The sequence below is a fragment of the Chiloscyllium punctatum genome, chromosome 15 (assembly GCF_047496795.1).
Source record: "Chiloscyllium punctatum isolate Juve2018m chromosome 15, sChiPun1.3, whole genome shotgun sequence".
NCBI classification, from domain to species: Eukaryota; Metazoa; Chordata; class Chondrichthyes; order Orectolobiformes; family Hemiscylliidae; genus Chiloscyllium; species Chiloscyllium punctatum.
In genome coordinates, this window is record NC_092753.1 from 9,768,416 (window position 1) to 9,788,257 (window position 19,842).

General features: G+C 42.0%; 1 protein-coding gene across 5 annotated transcripts in view; it reads left to right on the plus strand.

Annotated features, from left to right (window-relative positions):
- Window positions 1-19,842, plus strand: part of lcp1 (lymphocyte cytosolic protein 1 (L-plastin)) — a 78,280-nt gene that overhangs the window by 48,669 nt on the left and 9,769 nt on the right. For 4 of the 5 annotated variants that reach the window (XM_072584589.1, XM_072584590.1, XM_072584588.1 and 1 more), the window contains 8 exons: window positions 846-927; window positions 1,116-1,281; window positions 2,512-2,654; window positions 4,107-4,127; window positions 7,303-7,329; window positions 7,545-7,640; window positions 8,803-8,998; window positions 14,218-14,296. In XM_072584589.1, the coding sequence (XP_072440690.1) occupies window positions 846-927; window positions 1,116-1,281; window positions 2,512-2,654; window positions 4,107-4,127; window positions 7,303-7,329; window positions 7,545-7,640; window positions 8,803-8,998; window positions 14,218-14,296 (810 nt within the window). The remainder of the gene's footprint in view (window positions 1-845; window positions 928-1,115; window positions 1,282-2,511; window positions 2,655-4,106; window positions 4,128-7,302; window positions 7,330-7,544; window positions 7,641-8,802; window positions 8,999-14,217; window positions 14,297-19,842) is intronic. The other variant, XM_072584593.1, reaches the window with a different exon arrangement.

Genomic DNA, 19,842 nt, shown 5'->3' on the forward strand with positions numbered 1-19,842 from the left:
TTTAATCTTGACTCTAATCTATAGCATCTGCAGTATCTACTTTTGCGTAGTTGGCAAGTGAGTGAGCATAATTCTTTTAAAAATTTCATGTATTCTAATCAACCTGTACAAAGATGTTATTACACACCTCTGGAGCAAGTGGGACTTGAACTATACCCTCCTGGTCCAAGGTTAGGGACTGTACCACTAGTGAGTGAACATAATTCTTACCAATGCTCTGTTTCCCAATTTCCAGACTTTAGGGATGTGATGGCTTGCCCTTCCCTTCAGCTGGTGCCCCAAATTTGCATCCGTATTTGTGTCAACCATTACTTCATCTGTGGGCAGGTTTCCATAAATGAATTTGTAATCCCCATCTCGCCTTCTCTCACTTCCTTTTCATGTTAATATGGTTTTAATATTTCTGTGAGAGTCCTGGAAACTCTTTATTTTCCCCCTCAGCCCTCCAGTTTGAGCTGTCAGGAGAGAGACACAACATTCACCTTAAGTGCTCCCTCTACACCAGTAGTACTGTGTCCAGATACCTTGGTTACATCAGCTCCAGAAACAGGGATGTGTATCTGAATAATTCTAAAACCCAGAAGGGGTTTGTGTGTTTGCTGTTCATAACTAAATAATTCCTCACTGTGTAGTGGGAAAGGCAGAATCAGTAAGGTCTTGCTAATATATATCTTATTTTTGAAGCCAGTTTGTTGCTTTATCTTAGTTGCCTCTGGAAAGATTATCTCTCGTAAGATTTGTTTGTTTCAATTTTTCATTTTGTTTGCTGGCTACTGGGCCTTTGAAGTCATGGATATTTATCATTTCTGATCATATGTTTCTGATCGTCTTCTGTTTTAATCTAGTAAAATGATCAATCTGTCTGTACCTGACACCATCGATGAGAGGACGATTAACAAAAAGAAGCTCACCCCATTCACCATACAGGTAGCCAGTTCAACTTGCATAGGCTAAATCAATGAAAACCTATATGCCGTTTTAACACTGCATTAACATGCTCATCTTTGACAACCAGATACCAGTACATTGCTAGCTGCCAGAAAGACTTTGCTTTCTCGTAACTATGACACCTACAGATGTTCACCACTGCTTACAGCCTTTCCTTATTTTTGCAGGAGAATTTGAATCTGGCTTTGAATTCTGCCTCAGCAATTGGGTGCCATGTAGTTAACATTGGTGCTGAGGATCTCAAAGAGGGGAAGCCTCACCTTGTGTTGGGACTGTTGTGGCAGGTGATCAAAATTGGCCTGTTTGCAGATATCGAACTGAGCAGAAATGAAGGTAGGTGCTGGTGGTTCTTAATGGGCAGCTGTCTGATTTTCCCCCAGTGATTTTAAGTTTGAGGGTTGGTTAAAGCTTTTAATAGAGAAGGGTTAAGGATTGTTCCACTGGTAACAAGAGGCATATTCTAAGGGCAAGCTATCTCTTAAGCCTGTTCTGTCATTCAGCTAGATAATGGCTGATCTGTACCTTAACTTCTAACCTGCCTTAATTCCATTATAATTTATACTTTTATTACCTAACAACAAAAATGTACCAATTGCAGTTTTACACTTTTTAAAAAAATGTTCCACAGCCTCAATAAGGTTTTGAATGAGAGGGATTTAGATTTCCATGACTTTTGATGTGACAAAGCTATCCCTCACCTTCACCCCTCACTGATCTAACTCTTTGACCAGAGGAAATAGGTTCCATTGACCTCATCGCCTCCTTTTGAAGTATCTTAAACAGTTTTGTCAGATCACCTTTTAGATTCAAAGGACTGCAAGTCTAGTCTATTGAACTCTTTTAGTCCTGGTACTGTTGTGGGCTATACCCACTCTGTTGGTCCCTGATGACAAATTCTTGTGACTTCCACACATTGGACCTTGCCCAGTAAGGTCTTTAATTCCCCAGACTGTGATCTTGTGCCAAGAATCGATATTGCAACACTTCTGTTTTAATTCCCCCTGGTCGTGGTCAGTGTGTGATAAAAATCTACCGGAAGATTTCCTTCATTCTTTTGGCTTGAGTGCAGTCAAGTACCTCAACCAGTGTAACATTGGAAATGGACACTGTTGTGTGTGGAGTGAATCTGAGCTTGATGTAAGCCTGGCTCATAAGGGACTGTAGTAATGCGAAGGTGCAGATTTTGCAGAGTTGCCCAGTCAGTAATCCTTGTGCTTCCACTTGAGTTGGGATGACCAACATCAACTCAACAAATCTACCTCCAAATTGCCAATCATGTGATTGATTGATTAAAACTCACCGCCATTCGGCAAAAGTGAGCTTTCAGAGAAACAGTTGAGAGTTCTAACAGTGTTACAGTCTGACATACTGTTTTGAAGGTGTACTGTTTTATCAAACTGGGCCAATTAGTTGCTTCCTCCCTTGGAGCTGGAAATGCAATAGTTATTCATCGTGGGCACATCTTAATTTGTTATTTTGATCAAGCTTCCACTGCAGGAAACTTTCTTCTTGAAGAATTCTGAGGAAAGCCTTTGTTACTTATAAGCGGTGTTTGTTTTTCAGCACTAATTGCCCTGCTCCAAGAGGGTGAGGATCTGGAGGACCTGATGAAGCTGTCCCCTGAGGAGCTGCTGCTACGTTGGGCAAACTACCACCTGGAAGGTGCTGGCTGCAAAAAAGTGAACAACTTCAGCAGTGATGTCAAGGTACGAATGAGCCATTCAAGAGAGACCAATTCAGCATTTTCTCAGCTCATGCATGGGAGGATCAGGATGGCAAAGCTGTATTTCTTGCCCGTTCCCCAAACTGCACTGAGATGATCGCACTTCTCTGTCTTAAATCCAGGGCAATGCTTGGGGCATTGATGACCACGCAGTGGTGTCGGGTAGGAAATTTGCCACCCTACTGTCTTACCTCAAAGAGGCCCTTTGGGTGATTGCCCTACACCAGACCACCCATTCGTAGCCATGTGAGCATCACTTTATTGTTCAGTGATAGGCCACATTGGCAGGAAGAACAAGGTAGCTTTCTCTCCAAAGAGAAACAGAGTGGTGCGCCTGTGGAATTCTCTGCCACAGAAAGTGCACGGTGGCTCAGTGGTTAGCACAGCTGCCTCACAGCACCAGGAACCCGGGTTCGTATCCCACCTCGGGTGACTCTCTGTGTGGAGTTTGCACATGCTCCTTGTGTCTGCATGGGTTTCCTCCGGGTGCTCCGGTTTCCTCCCACAATCCAAAAATGTGCAGGTTAAGTGCATTGGCCGTGCTAAATTGCCCATAGTGTCAGGTGCATTAGTTAAAGGGAAATGGGTCTGGGTGGGATACTTTTCAGAAGGTTGGTGTGGACCTGTTGGGCTGAAGGGCCTGTTTCCACACTGTAGATAATCTAATCTTAAAAAAAAAAGAAAGTGGTTGAGGCCAAAACAATAAATGTTTTCAAGGAGGACTTGGGTATAGTTCTCAGGGTAAAAGAGACCAAAGGGTGTAGGGAAGAGTGCAGGAATGGGATGCTAAATTGGGTGATCAGCCATTGAATGGTGGAACACAATCAGAGGGCTGAATAGCCCACTCCTGCTTCTATTTTCTGTGTTTCGTGGTTCTGCATTTAGCCAGACATTTTAAATACCTGTGCTATCACTGGTTGCTAAAAGTAAAGCAGTCAGTATGTTTTGATAGTGTCCACTCCCATGAATCTGTGCTCTGATAATTTTGCAATTCTTTTGATTAAACAACTTGGTTGCTCTCTACTTTTGTTAATTACTTTCTCCTAAAGCCTTTAGAAAAGATAGAACTTGCATTTACACAGTAGCTTTTACGCTCTCAAATATCTATAACCAATGTACTATCTTGTGGTGGAAGCAAACATCATGGTATTCGTACATAGCAAGGTCCCTCACACATCACTTAAAGGGATGAACAGATGATCTGTTTTTGTGGTGTCAGCTGTGGCATTTACCCGCCTCTTGTTCAAGAAGATCTATCACAACCACATCAAACCAATTGAGGCCTGAAATCCCCTGGAACAAGGTCTCCCCTTTTTGTGTTGAACTACTTTGATGCTTCAGAGCACTGCATCAGTTTCATGATGGAAATTTTCTGAAATACTGTAGACAATATCTGTAAAAGTAACACACCTCCTCCTATTTCTTTTTAAATCAGTCATCAGTAGAAGAAACTCAAGTAAGTCCATTTGCTGTAAACCTTACTGTCTCCCGTTCCCTTTTATCTTACTCCCTAAATATTGTGTGAAGTTGTCCAAGGTGTATGTACATTTGACCAACCTAGTGCTACGTTTTGAAATGGTTTTTTACACGTAGCGTTGTGTTGTAAGGGATGTGTTAGAACTCCTGGTACAGAGCCTTGTTCAATGGGTGTGCCGATCAATGAGATAAGCACTTCTGATTGTACTCCCCTCCAAATACCACCACCTCAGTTTTTCATCTTTGGAGAACAAAGTGACCGTGAATTAAATTCCATGCTGGATTATCCAATCATGCACACTCGAATCTGCTGTTGAGTGAGGCTCTCCTCCAGGAGCTGTAGAATGTATGCAGGACCACTGTGTATTCACAACCAGAGGCACAAACAAATTATCAAGTAGATATTAAGACCAACTTCTTTGCTCCCTGGACAATTGAAGTAACTGTCAGCACATGGTAGTCAGAACCTAAGAATTAAGAATGTATGAAAAGCAGTTTGATACTCCGGTGGGAGAGGTTCTGAAGTTTTATGGGATGAATAGACACCTTTTTCCCCCCTTTTTTTTGATGTTCTTATGCAAGCCTATTCTGAAAAGTAGCAAAATATCTGCACCCGGCTACACATAGACATTGGCTCAATGGCATATTTGATATAGCAACTCTGAAAAAGCAAAATTTGAATTTCTTTCATCAAATAAGGGAAATGGTATCTAGGGCCTAAAATGTCTGGGTCTCCTGCACCATAAGCCCCTCAAGCCTGCTCTGCCATTCAATCGGATCGTGGCTCACCAGATATTCCTCACATCCACTTTCCTGCCCTTTGCCGTAGCCATTGATTCCCAGAATGAAGAAGAATCGTCTCTATCTCAGTCTTAAAAATACACAAGGACTCTGCCTCTCAGCTGTCTGTGACAAGGAGTTCCAAAGACTTTCAACTCTCTGGGAGAATAAATTCCTCCTCATCTCAGTCTTCAGTTGGTGTCTCTTTATGCTGAGACTATGCTGTCTCGTCTTAGACACACACACGAGTGGAAACATTCAACACTTACTCTGTCATGCCCCTTAAGAATACTATATGTTTCAATGAGGTCACCCCTCATTCTTCTAAACTCCAGTGAGTGGTGTCCCAACCTATTTAACTTTTGTTTATTAGACAATCCCTCCATCCCAAGGATCATCTTAGTCAACCTTCTCTGACCTCCAGTGCAATAATATCTTTCCTTAAGAGGATCAAAACTGCTCACAGTACTCCACATGTGATCTCACCAGCACCTTGTACAATTGCACTAAGACTTCCTTAGTCTTATACTCCAACCAGCTTGAAATAAAAGCCAATGCTGCAGTAGTCTTTCTAATTATCCGCTTGTCCCTGTGCTCTAGCTTTCTGTGTTTCCCTTGGCCTCTTTGGCTGTAGGATTGGTCAGTTTAGCCAGTGGCAGGGTTATACCACTCCTGGCTGAGATACCGAGGTCAGAGTCAGATCCTTCCCTTTCAACCAGTATGAATCCTGACATGCTGTCTGACTCTGGAGCTCAATATCCTAAAGGGATGCCAGAAACTGAGCCTGGCATGCCTATCATGGTTAGATCTACCTGTTGACTGAAATATGAAAAGGGCTAGATAAATCTACCACTTAAATATTCAGAAAATGCTGGCAAAACTCAGCAAGTCTGGCAGCATCTGTGGATAGAGAGACAGAATCTATTTTTCCATCCAAAGGTGACTCTTCAAAGGACTGAGTTCTGAAGAAGAGGCTTTAGACTCTAATTATTAACTCTGATTCTCTTTGCACGTATGCTGAATTTCTCAAACACTTTGTTTTCATTTCAAAGGTTTCCAACATCCATAGTATTTTGCTTTTATTTGCCAAGTTTGAAACACCACATAGGGGAAAGAGCAGAGGAGATGTCTTGCATTCCATGCAGTGAATTTAATATCCACGGGACATCCCAGATCAAGGGCCCACACTTTCAGGTGGGAGAGGTTCTGAAGTTTTATGGGATGGATAGGCACCTTTTTTCCCCCAGAGTTGCTGTGCATTCAGTGAATATTTTTCCCTGAGCAAAATGCAACTGCTTTCTGCACAGCAAGATCTCCTAAATAGCTACTGGGGTGAGCGGCCACTTGAGCCGGATTTCAATACTGTCAGAGGAGTGAGACTTGTTGGCCAGGCTGCTGACTGCTTTTCAAGTGGTGCCGTGGGAGTTCATTCAACCAGCTGATCCCTGTTTTGTGCCTGTTCTGAAAGGCAGCACTTTGAGTGGTGCAGCATCCCCTCAATGCAGGGTGGATTCAGCCTGGATTACTGACTGGAACACCGCTTGCTGCCTCAGACTGGAGAGGCAAGATTGCTACAAGCAAGCCATGTTTACCCTTGACCAATACTTTTCTTTTTCGATTTTGCACGTGCAATTAAAATGGGTACTGGAGAAAAATAAATTGCTAATATAAAGGGGATTCTAGCAAAGAAAAGTAGCCTGTTAAAGACCATAAAAACAAGTTTTAAAATTTTATTTTCCTTTATTTATTCTCAGAAAGTGGGCATCATGACAAAAACAGTTTCTGTCGCCTGTACCCTGTTGCACTGAAAGTGTGGGCCCTTAATTTTTTTTTTAAACATAACAGAATGGTTCACTGCATCCACTTCCCAGGGCACTTAATAATGAGTCAGACTGGGGTCATATGTAGGTCGCAGTGGGTATTGACAGTCAGTGCCCTACCCTCTGTTAAATTGAGATTTTAACACACGTCAGCTTTATGGTCCTTTTTACTGACACCAGCTTTTGACCTGATCTTTAAAACTGATATTAAGCTGTCAATCAGCACTTGAGGGAATAAATGTATATTCTCTGGAGTATTAGTTCAGTGACATCACCATACCTTATGAAGCTTCATTTAAGTACAAATACGCAGCATTCCCAAGTAGCATCTAGATGAAAAGGTGATTGCAACATAATTGGAAGCATATTTACCGTGTCTTTGGTGTTGTGCAATAATGGTCCCTTGAATGTCTTTTCACCCTTGTTGTGTCTCCCTTGAATGTTAAATCCTGTACCGTTTTACTTTCCTCTACTCTTTGTTTGTTTGAATTCTTAATGCTGCCCTTTGGATGTCTCGTCTTTCTGGACTGTTGTCATGTGGGTGAACTCAAAAAGCTGACTGACTTCTGTAACTTGATGAAGGTATCTGTTCAAACCATTTTTAATGTTTTGGATTAAGGTGGGTTTACCGTGCTTGCAAATCACGTGTTTGCTCTATCAGTCCGCTGTTTTGCATGCAGAATTTAGTCTTTTGTAATTAATTAGAAGTCTCCAGTAACGGCGGCATTCTTTTGGTGTGCTTGAGCTATTTTTGTATGGAATGTCCAGTTTCTAAGTCCTTTCCTCTAATCTTGCAGGATTCAAAGGCTTACTTCCATCTTCTCAATCAAATTGCACCAAAAGGTGATGAAGAGGGCCAGGCTCCAATTCCAGTTGATATGTCCGGTATTAATGTAAGTATTAAAACCTGCAGTCTTCCCTTAGCGTATCTGTACACCTAGCATCTGGTTACCGTTCTCTGGAATAGTGAAAAATAGTATTCAGTTTGCGGCAAGATTGGTCAAATAGTTAAAAATAAAGATAAACAGGAACTTCGGCGCTTCTGTGCAACTAGTCAATAGGTTTAGATGTTTTCTAATTAACCTGGTCAGAGATGTAGTCAATGTGTGTCGTCTAAGCTGCTGGTCAAGGGTTAAACACAACCTGTATAACTTGCTGGTTAACCAGTTTCACTTAATTTATAGACATTTTCTAATCAACCTGTTCAGGTATGTGTAACACACCAATTGAGTAGGTAGACTTGAATCTGAGCTAGGTATGCGGCCACTGCATCATATTAGCTTTACTTGCATAACATATGAATAAACTAACATTTTTTAAAAATTATATTGTCTAATCAACTTGTTCAGAGATGTTATACACCTCTGGAGGAAGTGGGACTTACTCCAGGGCCTTCTGGCCCAGAGATGGGGTCACCACACCTCATCACAGCTTATTGACAAAGTGAGTTTAATTCCTGGGCAATAGATTTAGTGAAAGGGGAAATTGATCAGATATTCACATTTCTTCTTCTGTGTAACAGTGATTATATGTTTAACTTTCCTTGGTTAGTGCGTTTAACTTTGCTTCTGTAACAAATTGGTTAATGGGTATTGTTATCTTGTTGTTAACTGATTCATTTCTCTTAGTAGTTCATGATTTGAAATTCCAGTTTTTACCGTCTTTTAAAAAAATATACAAATGAATTTACAATTGCATTGATTTCAATGAATTAATGACTGCATCAAAATAGAATGGATAGGAGCTTAAAAATGAAAGAATTATCCAAGGTGCTGAATTCCTGCTGGGGTTGGGAGGTCAGGGTGAGTCTACTCCAGACAATGAGCTGAATTTTGGTGGACAAAGGATAGATTGGCAAAATAATGCAGGCAAACAGAAGAATCCTTTGTAGGAATTCACCTCCATGGTGTGATGGGTATCAGCACCGTATCGTAATTCTCAGGAGAGCTGCCGGCAAGGACGCAGAGAACGAGGTGGGTTTTGGGTTCTGAGGAGAGTAGGACAGAACACGTTGTTTGCTGGTGAAATCACATGTGCTTTCAATTGTGTGCGCAGGAGAGTGACGATCTGAAGCGAGCAGAGTGCATGCTTCAGCAAGCTGACAGGCTTGGCTGCAGACAGTTTGTCACCGCAACAGATGTGGTCCGAGGAAACCCCAAGCTCAACTTGGCGTTTGTCGCCAATTTGTTCAACAAGTATCCAGCTCTTCGGAAACCCGAGAACCAAGACATAGACTGGAGTCTCCTCGAGGGTAAGCTCCAGAAAACTCTAGAATGCCTCCGTGTGAAAAATCTCTCCAGCTACCAATGGTTCCTGCCAAGATCCCATGAATCAATGTCTGCTCCTCCCCTAATATGAGCTACAGCCCTTTGTAGCAGGATTAATTTACTAATTCTGATAAGAGTTACGCGTGCGTATACACACACACACACAACATAGGATTAACTAACTAATTCTGATACGAATTACAACCCCCCTGTTTTAGGATTGACGAATTAATTCTGATGAGTTGTTGCCCCTTGTATGATCAATTTACTAATTCTGTGTCCCGGCACTTAAAGGATTTCCTGCACTGAAATCCAGGCCTACAATGGCTGAATCCTGGTCACTGACCTCTGTTCCCTTTTGATTGGGGCTGTTTGCTTCAAGTAAGCTTATCAGTAAACTTACCTGCTAACTCAGCAATCAAGGAGCCAGACAGTCAGGTTAAAATCTAGCAATGATATTACCATCCTGGTCAACCAGGGGAGCACTTATTGCAAAAGGGTTTCTTGATCTGTGCTGTTGAACTATTGCCCACAAAAATATATTTGTTGCCAATGGAGTACACTACACCAGTTTTATCGGAATAGTTTGGAAGTCCTGAGAAACATACAACCAAGATATAGGAGGACTGTCTCCAGAAATACATGCAGAATCTTAGAATCCCTATAGTGCAGAAAGAAGCCATTCAGCCCTCGAGTCTAGAAAGACAGACTTGAGCAAATAGAGAACTAAGGAAGTTCAGAAGTAATGACACCATCTATTGCAATTTATCCCTATTCACTTGGTCCCTGTTCCTTTTATAAATTCCATTTTATGTCTCCAGACTTGAGTATCCTCTGCACATTTGCAATGCAACTCTCATTTTCTTCATCCAATTTGTTAACATATATATCTAATGAAGAAGCCCCAGAGCAGATCTTTAAGAGATCAATCCTCACCATATACTCTCAATCAACATATCCATGTTGAGTGGTGGAGCAGGCTGTATAGATATACAGTCAACTCCTGCCTCTATACCTTTATAGAATCAGAGGTCAACAGCATGGAAACAGGCCCATCAGCTAATTATTCCATGCTGCCCAGTTTTCACAATTGATCTAGTCCTATTTGCCTGCATTTAGTCCATATCCCTCATACCCATGTACCTGTCCAAATGTTTCCTAAATAGCAAAATTGTACTCCCCTCCACCATTGCCTCTGGCAGCCTGTTCCGGACACACTCCCCTTCGGTGTGAAACAATTGTCCCTCTGGATCTCTTTTTGTATCTCTCCCCTCTCACCTTTTAAACCTATGCCGTCTAGATTTAGATTCCCCTGCCATGGGGGCAAATCTGTTGGCCATCTACCTTAATGCCACCTCTCATGATTTTATAGACCTCTGAGATCATCCCTCAGTCTCCTAAACACCAGGGGAAAAAAAGTCCCAGCCTATCCAACTTCCCCTAATAACTAAAACCTTTCCATGAAATCTTTTTTGCACTTTTTTTTAGTTTAATAATATCCTTTCTTTAGTAGGGTGACCATAACTGCATAAAGGACTCCAAATGTGGCCTCACCAATGTCTTGTATATCTGCAAAAAGACTTTCTGATTCTTGATTTGGAGATGCTGGTGTTGGACTGGGGTGGACTAAGTTAAAAATCACACAACACCAGGTTATAGTCCAACAGGTTTATTTGCAACCACTAGCTTTCGGAGCGCTGCTCCTTCATCAGGTGGTTGTGGAGTATAAGATTGTAAGACACAGAGTTTATAGCAAAAGCTTACAGTGTGATGTAACTGAAATTATATATTGAAAAAGATCTGGATTGTTTGTTAAACCCCTCATCTTTTAGAATGGGCATGTGGTTTCAGTTCTTTCATATGTAAATCTGAGCCAACATGGCACCAATTGTTAAAGTTCACTTGAGAATGTAACTTTTAAATGTTCTGCAATTTACATATGAAAGAACTGAAACCAATATGCTCATTCTAAAAGATGAGAGACTTAACAAACAATCCAGGTCGTTCTCAATATATAATTTCAGTTACATCACACTGCAAACTTTTGCTATAAATTCTGTATCATATGATCTTATACTCCACAACCACCTGATGAAGGAGTAGTGCTTCCACGTAAACCTGTTGGACTATAACCTGGTGTTGTGTGATTTTTAACTTTGTTCTGATTCTTGTACTCAATGCTGTGACTAATGAAAGCAAGCATGCTAAAGCCACCTTCACCACCCTGGTCAGCTGTGACTTCACTGTCAAGGAACTATAAACCTGTACCCATGGATCTCTTTGTTCTAGAACACTCTCCAACCCCTACCATTTGACTGTGTAAGTCCTGGCCTGGTTTGACCTACCAAAATGTAACTCCTTGCATTTATCTAAATTAATCTCCATCTGTCATTCCTCAGTCCACTGCTCCAGTAGTTCAAGATCTCGCAGATAACCTTCTTCAGTACCCATTGTACCTCTAATCTTGGTGTCATCCACAAACATACTAACCATGCCTCCTAGATTCTCATTCAAATCATCTATATGAATGACAAATAGCAGTGGACCCAGCACATATCCTTATGCCACACCGCTGGCCTACAGTTTGGAAAAACAACCCTCTACCACTACCATTTGTCTTCACTCTACAATTTTGTATCCAAATGAATCACCATAGAATTCCTACAATGTGGAAACAGGCCCTTCAGCTCAATGAGTCCATACTGACCCTCCAAAGAGTAACCTATTCTCCCACCCTATTATCCTATATTTATCCAAACTAATGCGCCTAACGTACACACCCCTGAGCACTATGGGCAATTTAGCATGGCCAGTTCACCTAACCTGCACACCTTTGGGTGGCACAGTGGTTAGCACTGCTGCCTCACAGCACCAGGGACCCGGGTTCAATTACCCCCTCAGCCAACTGTCTATGTGAAGTTTTGTACATTCTCCCCATGTCTGCTTGGGTTTCCTCCAGGTGTTCCGGTCTCCATCCACACTCCAAAGATGTGCAGGTCAGGTGAATAGGCCGTACAAAATTGCCCATAGTGTTAGGTGCAGTAGCCAGGGGTAAATACAGAGTAAAGGAATAGGTCTAGGTGGAGTACAGTTCGGAGAGTCGGTGTGAACTTGTTGGGCAGAAGGGTCTGTTTTCATACTGTAAAGAATCTAATCTTTGGATTGTGGGAGGAAACCCATGCAGACACTGGGAGAATGTGACAGACAGTCACCCGAGGCTGGAATTGAACTGGCGTCCCTGGCACTGTGAGGCAGCAGTGTTAACCACTGAGCTACCATGCTGTTCTCCTTGGATCCTGTGAGATTCAACCTTATTCAACAACCCACCATGCAGTGATGTTTTTAGTGTGTAAACCTTCGTCTCTACACCCTCTCTCCCAAACCGTGTCACGAGATTACCTCCAATTTCATCTGTTTTCATCTTGGTTAATGATATCTTGTGTGGAGCCTTGTCAAATGACTGATCATGTAAACAGTGTCCATAGACGCACCCTTATCTACTGTCTGTCTTTAACCAAAGTGATTGTGGCTGCTGTATTCCCCATCTAAGGATGGATAAACTAATTACTTCCCCTCAGGATGGACATTTCTAACTCCTAGGATGGAGGGATTGTCTTAGGAGAACAGATTAAATAAACTGAGCCTACATTCTCTGGCATTTAGAAGAAAATGGGGTGATCTACTTCACTGAAAATTCTTAGGGAGTTCTACAGTGTCAATGCAGGTGTTTCCCTGAGCTGGACATGGGAATGGAGGAGAGATATTGGGAGCGTGGGTGTGCCTCTACAACCAATAGACACAGTTTCAGGATAAAGATCAAGCCAGCTAAGGCCAAAATGAGGAGGAATCCCTTTTCTCTCTGAGGATGGAAGCCTTTGGAATCATTTGCCCCAGAGCTGTGAAGGCTCGGTCATAGTATGGAAGCAGGCCATTTGGCCCATCGAGTCCACATCGACCTGCCAAAGAGAATCCCTCTCAGACCCACCCCATTTCTATAATCCTACATTCCTCATGGCCAATTCACCTAACCTACGAGTCCCTGTATGCTATGGGGATTTTATGGCCAGTCCACCTAACCTGCACATCTTTCAACTGTGGGAGGACACCAGAGCACCCGGAGGAAACCCACACAGAGACTGGGAGAACGTGCTAACTCCACAGACAGTTGTCCATGGCCCCTGATGCTGTGAGGCAACAGTGCTAACCACTGAGCCATCATGCTGCAGTCAGTTGTGGGGCGTCCAAACAGAAGATTAGCCTGGTGCACAGATGTGGTAACCTTCTTTAATGAAGAAGGATTTAGAAAAAAAAGGTGAGACAGTTCAGAGAAAGCGTATATGATTAATGCCTGGAATGGGCAGATTGTCTTGAGGAAAGGTAAGAGGTGACCTGATTGAAGCATACGAAATCCTGAAGTGAGTTGATTGGGTAGATGTTGATCTGAAAATGTATTGCTGGAAAAGGGCAGCAGGACAGGCAGCATCCAAGGAGCAGGAGAATCGACGTTTCGAACATAATCCCTTCTTCAGGAATCAGCATCAATTGTGATCTCCAATTGTGATTTTCTGATCTCCAGCATCTGCAGTCCTCATTTTCTCTCAGGGTAGATGTTGAGAGCATGTTTTCTTTTGAGAGAATCTAGAATCAGGGATCCCTGTTTACAAAATCAGGGTCACCCTCTTAAAGTCCTACAACAACATGGACAGACCTTTTGGCCCAACTGATCCATACCAGCTGAACTAGCCTCCTTTGCCTGCATTTAGCCCTTATCCCTGTGAACCTTTCCCATCTGATTAGGCTTTTTGTTTTCCCCCTCTCTCTCTGAAAACTGAGAGTCGTTAGCACTCTGCTTCCAGCATCCTTTTAGGAAGAGACCTAGTATTTGAATATTTTAGAGGCAGATATAGGTGGTTGCTTGTTGAGCAAGACTTATTGGGCGAATGTGGATTTGAAGATACCATCAGCTCGTCCAAGGTCTTATTGAAGGGCAGAGCAGACTTGAGGGGCTGAAAGGCCTATTGTTTTTGACTTTTACATTTATTCCTATCCCCTTGGATGGCTGAGCAGGTGTGAAAGGCCTGATGGCCAACACCTGCTCCCGTTTCTCATGTTCTTACATATTTCTGCACCTCTATAACGAATTCTACTTCCTATCTTTTTGGATGAATTTGTTAACCATCTATCTTTATTTTAAATTTTGTAGGTGAAACGAGAGAGGAAAGGACTTTCAGAAACTGGATGAACTCACTTGGTGTGACTCCTCGCGTGAACCATTTGTACAGGTGAGGGAAACCAGTGGAATAAGATTAAGTTCAAGGTTATGCAAGGATCAGGTTGCTGCAATCTATAGGATTAATCATACATTAACAATCTGAATTCAGAGGCACAGAGAGATTGTATAGTCAGTCTACACAGAAATGTGTCTGTTACCTTGAGTCTTTTAACAATTGATTGCACCTTGTTTCAAGGTGAGCTTTAGAGTGAGTGTCTTTGTAGCACTTCCTCTGTCCACTCAAGAGTAATGGACATTTGAGAGTTAGCTAAGCAGAATTTGGTGGAATATTCAGACAGCATCACCAATCCACTGAAGTTGGTTTTGCAAAGGGTTTAACTGAGTTCTTGTAGTGATGGAATCAAGAATGACACGAGCATTTATTCAACAGTTCTTCCATTGAATCTGGAGAAGCGTAGTGACAACAGCTGGTCTGGACACTGGGACTTTCATTGACTGCAGAGATATTTGTTATCAAGCACTCATTGCTGTAGTTTAGAATGTTGAGCTGGCATAGTCGACCCCGGTATTAGATCTCCTAATCAATGGTGGCTTTAGGAGAGAGGTGACTGTCAAAGTTAGGAGGTACTCAGCATTTTCCAGTGTATCTCATAAGACTATAAGATATAGGACTAGAAATCTGCTCCGCCATTCAATCATAGCTGATAAGTTTCTCAACCCAATTTTCCTGCTTTCTCCCTGTAACCCTTGATCCCCTTGATACTCAAGAACCTACCTATCTCAGTCTTAAATATACTCAATGACCTGGCCTCCACAGCCTTCTGTGGCAATGAATTCCATAGATTCACCACTGTCTGGCTAAAAGAAGTTTCTCCTTATCTCTGTTTTAAAAGGTCTTCCCTTTACTCTAACGCTGTGCCTTTGGGTCCTAGTCTCTTTACCAATGGAAACATCTTCCCAATATCCACTCTGTCCTGGCCATTGAGTATTCTGTATGTTTCAATTAGATCCCCCCCCTCATTCATCCAAACTCCATCAAGTACAGACCCAGAGTCCTCAAATGTTCCTTGTATGTTAAGCTTTTCATTCCTGGCACCATTCTCATGAACGTCCTCTGAACATGCCCAGTACATCCTTCCTGAGATATGGGGTCCAAAACTGCGCACCATACTCCAAATGTGGCCTGATAGAGCCTCGCAAGTACATCCCTGCTTTTATATCCAAGTCCTTTTGAAATAAATACCATAATTGCATATGCCTTCCTGACTACTGACTCAACCTGCACATTTACCTTGAGAGAATCTCTGACTAGAACTCCCAAGTCTCTCTGCCCTTCAGACTTATGAATTTTCTCCCCATTTAGGAAATAGTCAATGCTTTTATTCTTACTACCAAAGTGCATGACTTCACACTTATCCATGTTGTACTCCAACTGTCATTTCTTTGCCCACTCTCCTAACACGTGTCAGGAGTTTTCCTGTGTTAATAAAGAAGAAAATACTTCAGTCTTTCACACGCCATGATGTACGTCCCTTCTTGAAGGTAGTTATAATTGTCACATTCCTAAAAACTTGGAAAGGAGTGGGGAGAGAAGAGAGAGTTATTTATCTTCTCAAATCCATAGGATGAGTAAATGATGTTTTGAAAAGCCTATCCGTGTTGAAGTGCTCAGTTGGAATGCCATTGGAGCTGCAGAACCTTTTTCTCTTTCATGTGTTTGAATGTTTGTTGCACACCTCGCATCACTCGTGGATTACTTGTGGAGTCTGCCTCACCAGGGATAGCAAGCAGAGCCCCAGCTGTCCCAGTGAATTCATACTCATGAGTTGAAGATGTTCTTTCCAATGCTGACGGATTATATTGTCCTCCTTAAGCAGACGAAGCTTAACCTTGGTGTGTATCTGGTCCCGGTGGCTTCCAATTTTACAAAAAAAGCTTTTGTATGCCACGATAGTCAGCAAATTGTTGGATCTCTCTTTTTTTTGACTACACGTCCTATAACTTCCAGATTTTTCTTTGGACGTCAGCCTTGAGCTGTCCCAGCAGCATGTTTTAAAACCTAGTCACTGTCGCAATGTAGGAATTTCAGCAACTAAATAGCTAGGATATGAGTTCCTGGAATCTGCTGCATGATCTCTTTGGTATCCGAAGGGAATTTGGTATCTGCTTCTCAGTCGCTGGAAGGTGGGCAGAGGCAGGTGCAGCAAAAAAAATCTGGAAGATATTTCTTTTTATCATAGGACGATTACAGTACAGGAGCAAAGACTGCATTTGCACAGAACAATGGTAAAGCCACACTTTAGACATTGTGAGCAGTTCTGGGCCCCTTGACTCAGGAAGGATACACACTCTGTAGAGGGAACACAGTAGAGGTTCATGAATGGTAGGGGCTGTCTTATAGAGTCATACAGCATAGAGATAGGTTCCAATGACATTAGTATATTTTTTAAAAGGGATGAAGTCCATAAGAGGACTTAAGTAAATTGAAAAGTAGGACCTCCAAACTTTTGAGGAGCATGGTCTCCTGTTCTTGCACTTTAGAAAAGTAAGTCACAATCTCATAGAAACAGCAAAGTTTGTAAAGGGATGCACAGAGGAAGTAGGGAAGGGATGTTTCTCCTGATCGTTCAGTCCAGAACCAGGGTTTGTCGCCTCAGAATAAAAGGCAAGTCATTTAGAATATAAGATACAAGGGCACAATTGAGGATTGACTTAGGACTGAGATGAGGAGGAACCTCTTCACTCGGAAGTGGTGAATCCTTGCAATTCCCTATCAGAGAAAGCTATGGAAATTCAGTCAAACAAGTTTGAGTGAGAGAAATTGATGACATCCAGGGATATGGGGATATAACGCATGAATGTGGTGATGAGGTATATGGTTTAGAATCGCAGGGCAGACTTGGGCTGAATAGCCTACTCCTATTTTTGTGTTCCTATAAAACAAAACAAACTGTGCCTTGTGTTGTCAGTTGACAATTCCCCTGCTCGCCTTCAGAGTAGTGCTGTAGGAACTTTTACATTCACCTGAAAGAGAAACAAACTTCAGTTTAACGTCGCCGCTTGTGAAGACACTTTCAAGCATGCGGTGCTCCTTCATGATCCCTATGTTATGTGCTTAAATCACTATTTTAGGGACTTGAACCCAGACGTTTTGTGTGTGTGTGTGTGGGTGTGGGTGTGAGTGTGAGTGAGAGAGACACCACTGGGCCACATTTGACACCTAAATCAGTTGCTGGCAGTTTTTCATGAGAAACTCTTACCTTTTAATTTTTTTAATTAAAAGTTCAGCTGATCTGTGTGGATCATTCTCCTCTGGATTCATGCCCGATTTTTAGTTAGGTGATAATCTGTTTATTTGAAGGATGTGTGGGTTAATCTCTGGCTAATAACATCACATTAATAACATTGCTTTTAATATTATTATTGTTTGAAATTTCCTGAGGCCATAAGTCAAGGATGCAGCATTAATTAATAAATTTATTTTGTCTTGATACTGTACTACTTCTGCACTGGCATTAGATGGTGCCAGTATGCTGTTTCAATCCAATTCTTCCCCTCCATGGTTACAGTTGTTAAAATATTTCTAGTCAGAGCTATGAATTTGGTTTCAAGCTATATTTAAATTATACACAGCCAAACAGAAAACAAAAGTGCACTGAAAACATCTGTATTATAAAAGGTAGATGGCAAATTGTTTTATCCAAAAACACTGATCTATTCATGAATACTGGGGCAAACAGTGAGCAAATTTCAAATACACGTGCAAGGTTTGCCAAATCAGTGAAAAACATAGCAGATTTTGAGCATTAAAATATTGATCCACCAGTCCAGTCTGCATTTTAAGACTATAAGACAAAGGAGCAAAAGTTAGGCCATTCACCCCATCGTGTCTGCTCTGCCATTCAGTCATGGTTGATAAGTTTCTCAACCCAATTCTCCCAGTAACTCTTGATCCCCTTGGCAATTAAACCATATCTATCTCTGTCTTAAATATACTTAATGACCTGGCCTCCACAGCCTTTATGAGCAATGAATTCCACAGATTCACCACTATGGGGTTGGAGGAGTTTCTCCTTATCTCTGTTTTAAAAGGTCTTCCCTTTACTCTAACGTTGTGCCCTGGGGTCCTAGTCTCTCCTACCAATGGAAACATCTTCCCAACATCTACTCTGTCCAGGCCATTCATTATTCTGTATGTTCTGATTAGACCCCCTCCCCTCATCCGTCTAAACTCCATTGAGTGTAAACCCAGAGTTCTCAAACGTTCCTCCTATGTTAAGCTTTTCATTCCTGGGTCCATCCTCTAGCTTTATAGAAGGCAGGATGTCATTTGACTATTTTAAAAGTTGAATGCTTTTTTTTTTCATTATCAGGATTACTGATTAAAAGAGAACTTTACATTGGTTTTGAATCCTGGGAAAGGTACTACCTTGACTTGCTGCCTCTGTGATCATACCTGCCAATCCTCTTACGATGAGTTAATGTCTTTTTTGTCCCCCTAAAAAGAAAGAAATGGCAGAAGAATTGAATTGGTACTTCAGATCTGTGTTCACTGGGGAAGACACAAGCAATCTCCCTGAGGTAACAGTGGCTGAAGGACCTGAACTGAAGAGAATTTATATTTGCCAGAAATTGGTGTTGGAGAGACTGTTAGGTCTGAAGGTTAAGTCCCCGGGGCTTGATGGTCTACATCCCAGGGTACTGAAGGAGGTGGCTCGAGAAATCGTGAATGCGTTGGTGATTATTTTCCAGAGTTCGATAGATTCGGGATCAGTTCCTGCGGATTGGAGGGTAGCTAATGTTGTACCACTTTTTAAGAAAGGTGGGAGAGAGAAAGCAGGAAATTTATAGACCAGTTAGTCTGACCTCAGTGGTGGGAAAGATGCTGGAGTCTATTATAAAGGATGAAATTACAACACATCTGGATAGTAGTAACAGGATAGGTCAGAGTCAGCATGGATTTCTGAAGGAGAAATAATGCTTGACTAATCTTCTGGAATTTTTTTGAGAATGTAACTCTAAAGATGGACGAGGGAGATCCAGTAGATGTAGTGTACCTGGACTTTCAGAAAACTTTTGATAAAGTCCCACATAGGAGGTTAGTGAGCAAAATTAGGGTGCATGGTATTGGGGGCAGAGTACTAACTTGGATTGAAAGTTGGTTGGCTGACAGGAAACAAAGAGTAGTGATAAACGGCTCCATTTCAGAATGGCAGGCAGTGACCAGTGGGGTACCGCAGGGATCAGTGCTGGGACCGCAGCTTTTTACAATATATATTAATGATATAGAAGATGGTATTAGTAATAACATTAGCAAATTTGCTGATGATACAAAGCTGGGTGGCAGGGTGAAATGTGAGGAGGATGTTAGGAGATTGCAGGGTGACCTGGTCAGATGCATGGCAGATGCAGTTTAATGTGGATAAATATATGGTTATCCACTTTGGTGGCAAGAACAGGAAGGCAGATTACTACCTAAATGGAATCAATTTAGGTAAAGGGGCAGTACAAAGAGATCTGGGTGTTCTTGTACACCAGTCAATGAAGGTAAGCATGCAGGTACAGCAGGTAGTGAAGAAGGCTAATAGCATGCTG